General features: G+C 52.0%; 2 protein-coding genes across 2 annotated transcripts; both read left to right on the top strand.

Moving 5' to 3' along the window:
* Nucleotides 1-341: 341 nt before the first annotated feature.
* CONPUDRAFT_67407 (uncharacterized protein) lies at nt 342-1,669 on the top strand (the record flags this gene model as incomplete). The annotated part of the gene is made up of 4 exons (XM_007777138.1): nt 342-735; nt 799-941; nt 1,004-1,099; nt 1,211-1,669. The coding sequence occupies 4 exons, from the start codon at nt 342-344 to the stop codon at nt 1,667-1,669; spliced, it is 1,092 nt and encodes a 363-aa protein (XP_007775328.1).
* A 482-nt stretch (nt 1,670-2,151) lies between these two features.
* CONPUDRAFT_78093 (uncharacterized protein) lies at nt 2,152-6,081 on the top strand (the record flags this gene model as incomplete). The annotated part of the gene is made up of 6 exons (XM_007777273.1): nt 2,152-2,399; nt 2,458-2,500; nt 2,670-2,831; nt 3,510-4,046; nt 4,095-4,808; nt 4,861-6,081. 6 exons carry the CDS (start codon nt 2,152-2,154, stop codon nt 6,079-6,081), a joined length of 2,925 nt encoding a protein of 974 aa, XP_007775463.1.
* Between the last annotated feature and the right edge of the window lie 738 nt (nt 6,082-6,819).

The raw sequence follows: 6,819 nt of genomic DNA, 5'->3' as shown, positions 1-6,819 counted from the left end.
TTGAACGGAGACGAGGAGGCGAGTTTGGGATTACAGACATCGACGTTCATGAGCTTGATCAACGGTTCGTCTCCTTGCCGTGCGGACTTGTTCTCCAATTCAACATTGATTGGTACGTCAGAACATTGTTCCTTTATCGCACATATCCATTGAGCTTCTACAGGTTTCAGTCGACAAAACGCGATTGTCATTCAACAGGAGCATTCTATGTCGTGATGTGCAATAACCCACGGGCCATCAGATACGCAGTCGAAGAAACGTTTCTCGTCATGGTTCTCCCCGGTCCACACGAGCCCAACCTGGCTCAGCTCAACAATCTTATGCAGATATTTACCAATAGCATGATCCGCCTCACCGACGGTATCGAGTTTTCTGTACACGGACGACAAGAGCTCGAAGTAGTACACGGAAATCTCTGGCAAAACCTGTCGGATCTCCCGTCCACCCGACGAACCAATGGCTATCAGAGCCACGCCTCAAAACGCTTCATGTGTCCCACCTGCTACGCAACATCGTTCCTGCTTGTTCACCCTTCCGGCTTTGATCACACCTGCTTCGAATATCGCAGCGACTGGAGGCACCTCAAGTACGCTTTCCATGCACGAAATGCAGACCCGGTCAGAGCACAGGTCATACGAGACTGCAGAGGCGTCTTGTGGACTCCCTTGAACTTTCTTCCTGGCTGGATGCCGGGTGGGAGTGCAGTAGTCGATGTCATGCATTGTTTCTTTCTTGGTAAGTCCTCGGCCTCATTTCCCTCCCAATTTCCTCATTAATTATAGGCTAATAATTACAAAGGCTTGGTCAAGCATGTCACTAAGGTGATAATAGTCAAACACGGTTTGCTCAACGCCAGCTCAAGCACCAACCCTATCGAGTTATTAGAAGAATTCTTCGAGGGGATCACTTGGCCACCTGAAGTTACACGACTACCACCATCGGTAAGCACCAGATTGGTTACCTCTGGTTACTCAGCAGGCCCTAGACCTCACACTTGTCGTAGATGGCGCACGGGAAAGGATCTATCAAAGCAGATCAATGGCGCAATCTGATCGCCATCCTCTTTGTGGGATTGTTCGTAGCATGGCAGCGACATGGAGTCATCCCCAATGTTGATGCCCCTCGATCGGGTGCGCAGACCAAGCATGCGAAGCAACAAGCAACGTACACAAAGGCAACAAGAGCACGCTACCGGGAGTACTTGCTCGAGACTGACTCAACAATTCCACCGGACGCGCTCGATGCAGAGGTCGCAGCTGTTGCCCCTGATCGCAATCTCTCTCGGCATTATGATGCAATCCTTGAGTTCAGTGCTGCTATTCGTATTCTAACTACGCGAAGAATCTCTCCAGCAGATGCCCGTCGAGGGGGTGCAGCTCTGTCTCGAGCTGCACAGACTTGGGCGTCTATGCACATGCCCTTGACACCGTACTTTCACTTCGCTCAGCATGTAGAGGAACAAATCTACAAGTACGGTCCCACCTATGGCTCCTGGACTTACAGCTTTGAGCGCAACAATGCTGTGTTGGCCCGTTTCAACCACAACCAGCACAAAGGCGGCGAGCTGGAGGCCACCTTGATGCGTCGATGGTGGTCCATCATGTTCAACTACGAACTTGTACGCATTTTTGTTCCATTATCAGTGGAGTATTGTGATCTCGTAGCCTGACCGTGAACGGCGAGCTCATCGTCCTAGTAGAATATTATATACATGTAGGAATAAACCTGTGCCGAGGACAAAGCACCGGAGTTTCGAGGTATATATCAGCGGCTGATACATTGAAATCTTTATATAATTTATCAACACACAAAGCACACGCGTCCACCTATGCAAGCCGGCTAGTGCGTTGCGTATAGACCTACAATCAGCACCTCACTAGCCGCCTTATACAATTCCCTCACTGCTCTATGATACGTTCATCATGAGCGGGTAAAGACCGAATGAGTCTGCATAATTGCCTAGTCTGTACATTCTGAGTCTCCTATTTCGGATGGCGTTGATCCATTCTGAGTCTCCTATTTTGGATGGCGTTGATCTCATCGGCTTTTCATATCTGGTCACATTCGGATCATTCGGGCCATTGATGAGAGGATCGAATCACATCCGATTTAAACGGGGAAATGGCACTGAATTCCAAACATAACAAATACATGCAGTGCACTACCAAATACAAACATAGCACAGACAGATCACTAGCAAAATGTACAGCAGGACTGAAGCGGCACCTCAAAAAGCGCGCTGAATTAACAAATTCATGCGTCAGGACCGGGCTCAAGAGTGTCTTCGCCGGAGCAGGAGCAGAATTCGAAGGAGCGACGATCCTTAGGATGAACCTTAGAACACTCGAGACATCGGGCGAGGACTTCGTCTGCGTAAGATACGAACGTGGTGCCTTCAGGTGAAGTAGACGCGCTCTCCTGAGTGTCACTAATTAGAAGTAATGTTAGCATACACAGTCCTGTAGAGGACATAGCGGACTTGCCTTGCAATGCCCGCTTGGTAAGACGACCCTTCGTCGACATTCTGAGAAGGATGAGATAAGTCGATGTTGGCAAGTGAAATGATAGCTTACCTCGACAGGCATCGATGTCAAACGAGCCCGCTTGGCCTCTGGCGCCTCTTTGTTGCCGCTGTCGTTGTTGGTCCCACTTGCCTCGGCTGCCTCCAGCTCCGCTCGTTCCCTCTTGACTCGGTCCAAGACAGCACGAAAAGACTCGGTGGTGCGCTGGAAGCTAGGTATATACTCGCCAATAGGCCTTGGGGTGATGCAATAAAGGGTGTTAGGGGCGGCATGGCGGTGGAAGCGGATGTCGACAGGCTCAGGGATCAGGTATGTGAGGTTGTCGGCGAGAGCAACACTTTGCCGGACGCGCCTGGGTATATGCGTCACCTTGTCTCAAGATCAGAAGAGATGACTTACTCTACCATTGATTCGCTGAAGTAGGGCTTTGTCCTCAACGTGGCTTGTTCTCGCTCGAGCTCTGCTTCGGTCCTGTACTGTTTGACAATAATCCTCTGTAGAAAAGGTTAGATCTAGTCATATCAAGTCCTATAACTTACCAGATCTCTAGAATGATGACCTGCACACCGGATCTGATGGGTGAACATGAAGTCCCTGTGGTTGGTGCCAATGGGAGAAGACGAATCGTCAGCCATGTTGAGCATGACCGTGTCTCCATTGAGGTAAATGTTCTTGAGGGGCATGCTGGGGGATGGAGCCGGTGAGCGTCTTGGGAGCGTCGATGACGGGAGGAAGGAAGGAAGGGATGGGGGAGATCTGATAAGGGAGCTAGATAAAATACTCTTGGGCTTGCTCGCGATCACCCGCCATCGAAGTGCATTCCAAACCCCAGAGAGGCAGAGAACCCCGTCCATGACAAAGATGTCATCGGCTTTGGGCCCAGTGCACTTGGTGCATGTTGTCCCGCTCTGTAATCCTTAGCAAAAACAAGAATCAGCACTCGATCCGACCCAAAATCAACCAAAAAAACCTTACTGTCTGCCGCAGGGGCCCAGCAAAACAACAGAGGCACCAGCGGCTGGCACTGACCTGCTCATGCAGAACCCCAATCAGGTTCCACGTGCTAGGCCACATGGCACGGCCGTACGAGGGCAGGTGGCGGGGACAAGAGGGGGAAGAGGGGGAGCAACACGTGGGGTGAGAGGAGGAACCGGCCGAGGACGAGGAGGAGTCATACCGGTTGTGCGGTCTGGAGCTTATGATGGGGAAAGCGCCAGTGTTCAGACAGGTCAGAAAAGACAGCGGGAGGACAAAGGGAGTGGATTGTCGAGTCAGTCGAAGAAGCCCAAAGCCGAAGGATCATCGGGATCATCTCAAGGGTTCAAAATGCCCTTCAAAAAACCGTTACCACAGGACAATGCAAGTCAAAGGACACTCACCGGTGATGAGGCCATGGCTCGAGTGCTTGCAAGTATGCCCAAGCACCCTCCCCGCCCATCTGCCAGCCCGTCTCGCACACGCATGCTATCGTCATCTTCTTCTACTACGCTTGTTGCCTCCGTCTCTGTTCCTGAAACTGTAGATGTGAGTAAATGCACATGTTGATAGAGGTCTTGGCTCACCGTTTAACAGGCAAGCATTGCTATCGATCCTGGTCTGGAGAACTTGGAGCATCAGATGCCCAAGACCATGCTGCCTCCGCCAACGCACGTACGCACAGCCACTGTTCTGGCGCCGGTGAAGTATGCTCCGCTAGGCATGCGTGGTCCACCGCAAGTGTCTTCTCCTGCACTGCCTTCGCATGGGAAGTCTTCCATGGCCCCGCCTCGTGCGCCATCTGCGGCCCCATCTCGTGCACCGTCGAAGGCTCCTCCCGGGCCGTCGAAGGCTCCTCCTGGGGCATCTAAGGCTCCTCCTGGGCCGTCGAAGGCTCCACGTGCCCCTCCCTCCCACGCGCCGTCGATGACTCCCTCCCATGCACCGTCAATGGCTCCTTCCCACGCACCGTCAATGGCTCCTCCTGGGCCGTTGATGGTTCCCTCTCGCACGCCTGTGCTGATCCCGCGTCAGCTCACCGATCAAATCAGTGGTCATTCAGCGGAACTGCACAAGCTCGGGGATATGGTCCACCGGGTGAAGACAGAGGTCACCGCGGGGCGAGAGACAACAAGCAACCTGGTGGAGAGAGTCACCGTGCTTGAGGTAGCCGTGAAGAAGAGCGTTGAAGTTGGAACCGAACTCACCAAGAGGATGGATGCGAGCGAAGATACTGTCCGCAGCCTTCAAGAAGAAGTGAACTTTTTGAAGGAGCGACGCGTGGGAGTTGATTCTGACAACGAGATAATGGTAAGCAATCTTTTGTCCCATGACGAAACACCTATGCTCAAGCAAAACCTAGAATGGTATTAGGAAGTGCTTCATCGCAAAACTTGGGTTAACCGACAGCTCTGCCCTGTATTCAATTTCGCCCTTACCCGATGGCACTTTCAGAGACGGTGACCAGATTGTTCCCGATTTCACCAAGTCGTACACGGAAAACTCGGAGTGGCACGATGAAATGCTCGACCGCATCGAACAGAACCTCTGGAAATATGTTGTTGGCGGCGCCCAGTCTTTGGTTGGCAAGACAAGGGCCGAATATGCGAAGAGATTAAACACCTCATTCCACAACTGGAAGGGACAGTATGTTAACAAGCACAAGGAAGAAGACGACAATAGCGATGAGGAGGACGTGAAGCAATGGTACCGCAATCGAGATACTCGTCGCAGGGCACGAAGAACTCAGAAGCAAGGCAAGCGCAGTAAGGGACGACGCGAATCAGAGACTCTGATCGACGATGACTTCGACGTCGTATGCTGCATTCAGTTCCAGAGCGAAGAAGAGAGCGACACTCCTGTCGGCGTATCGAGAAAAGCAGCAAAGAAAACCGGTGTGCAACATATCATCGACAGCGACGACGACGAGGCTGCACCCGCCCGTGACGATTGCTACAAGGCTGACAGACCTTTGGTGGTTCGCAGAGCAACATTCGAGTCCGACAATATCATCCAAGTCAAGATCAAGCTGAGTCGACTTGGCAAGTCGACTAGCAACAAAGGAGCAGCACCCCAGGACAGGGTTTGCGGCCCTCCTCGTGATGTCAACCTGCCAAACCTGGGCAAGGGGAAGAAGATACCGCTCTGGGCTTTGTGTCAAACTTATCTCACGGAGCGTGGCATCAAATCTCCTGACAAGTGTATTGATTGGACGAAGGAGGAATGCCCACCATACAGGGAGGACGGTGACCCAGTCTACGAGAAGGAGACCATCGGCGCAGACGGCGATGAGGAAGATGGCGACAACTGGGATATGTACCAAGAATACGACGGCGAACAATACCAACAGGCGGGCGAGGAGTACGAGCAGGTGGGTGAGCAATACCAGCAGATGGGCGAGGAGTACGAACAGGCGGGCGAGGAGTGCGAGGAGGCAGTCGAAGAAGGCGAGAAAGCGGTTGAAGAGAACGAGGAGGCAGTTGAGGAGTGTGAGGAGGCAGTTGAAGAAGGTGAGGAGGCAGTCAAAGAGGGCGAGGAGGCGGTTGAGGAGTGTGAGGAGGCAGTCAAAGAAGGCGAGGAGTAGGATAAAATTTCATGACATGGACAAGTAGGTACAGTAGATCTTGTACCTCAATTTGTATAGGCCCGCTGGCGGTGCTTGGTCTACTTCTCAGTGTCAGTAAGCGAACATAGAAAAAAGAAACAAGGGCCAAGTGCTCACCTGGTTTCTACATGTCATCCTGAGATGGAATGTCTGCCTCTGGACTGCCATGATCATATGCAATGGTAATCCATAGTTTATGATGTCCGAGCTTAATCGGCGCGTGCACCAGGTGTCCCGACAGGCGTGTTATGTTGAAGACTTCCAGTGGTGCAAACTGATCGGCAGTCCAGGCAGCAACGCCAAGATCATTTGCCCTGGCCAAACGTTAGCTACTGATGGCAGACAAGTGAATGAATGCTCACCACATTACCCAGGGAAATTGAATACGAGCATCAGCAGCAACAAACCTTCGGACAACGGCTAGCGTCGCAGTGAGTGTAGAACGGTATCGTCGCTCTAGCTTGACGTGGAAGAGATATTGTATCTCCACAGGTACGCGTTGATCAATGTAAGCATACCTTGCCGATTCACCTCGAAAGTGGTCAGCTGCGCCATAGCGAAGAGACTGAAAACAGATGTAGGGGTACGATACTGCAGCGCCGTCAAACACATGCCCGTTCCGGCTCGTGTCTGTGCTGACAAGAAGCTTGATGTCATTGTACCAATGCTGTTGAAGATAATCATAGACGAGGTCGTAAAGGGAGAGATCCATACGAC

Source organism: Coniophora puteana (genome assembly GCF_000271625.1).
Source record: "Coniophora puteana RWD-64-598 SS2 unplaced genomic scaffold CONPUscaffold_20, whole genome shotgun sequence".
In the NCBI taxonomy this organism is placed as follows: Eukaryota; Fungi; Basidiomycota; class Agaricomycetes; order Boletales; family Coniophoraceae; genus Coniophora; species Coniophora puteana.
This window is presented reverse-complemented; position numbering and strand designations above follow the sequence as displayed.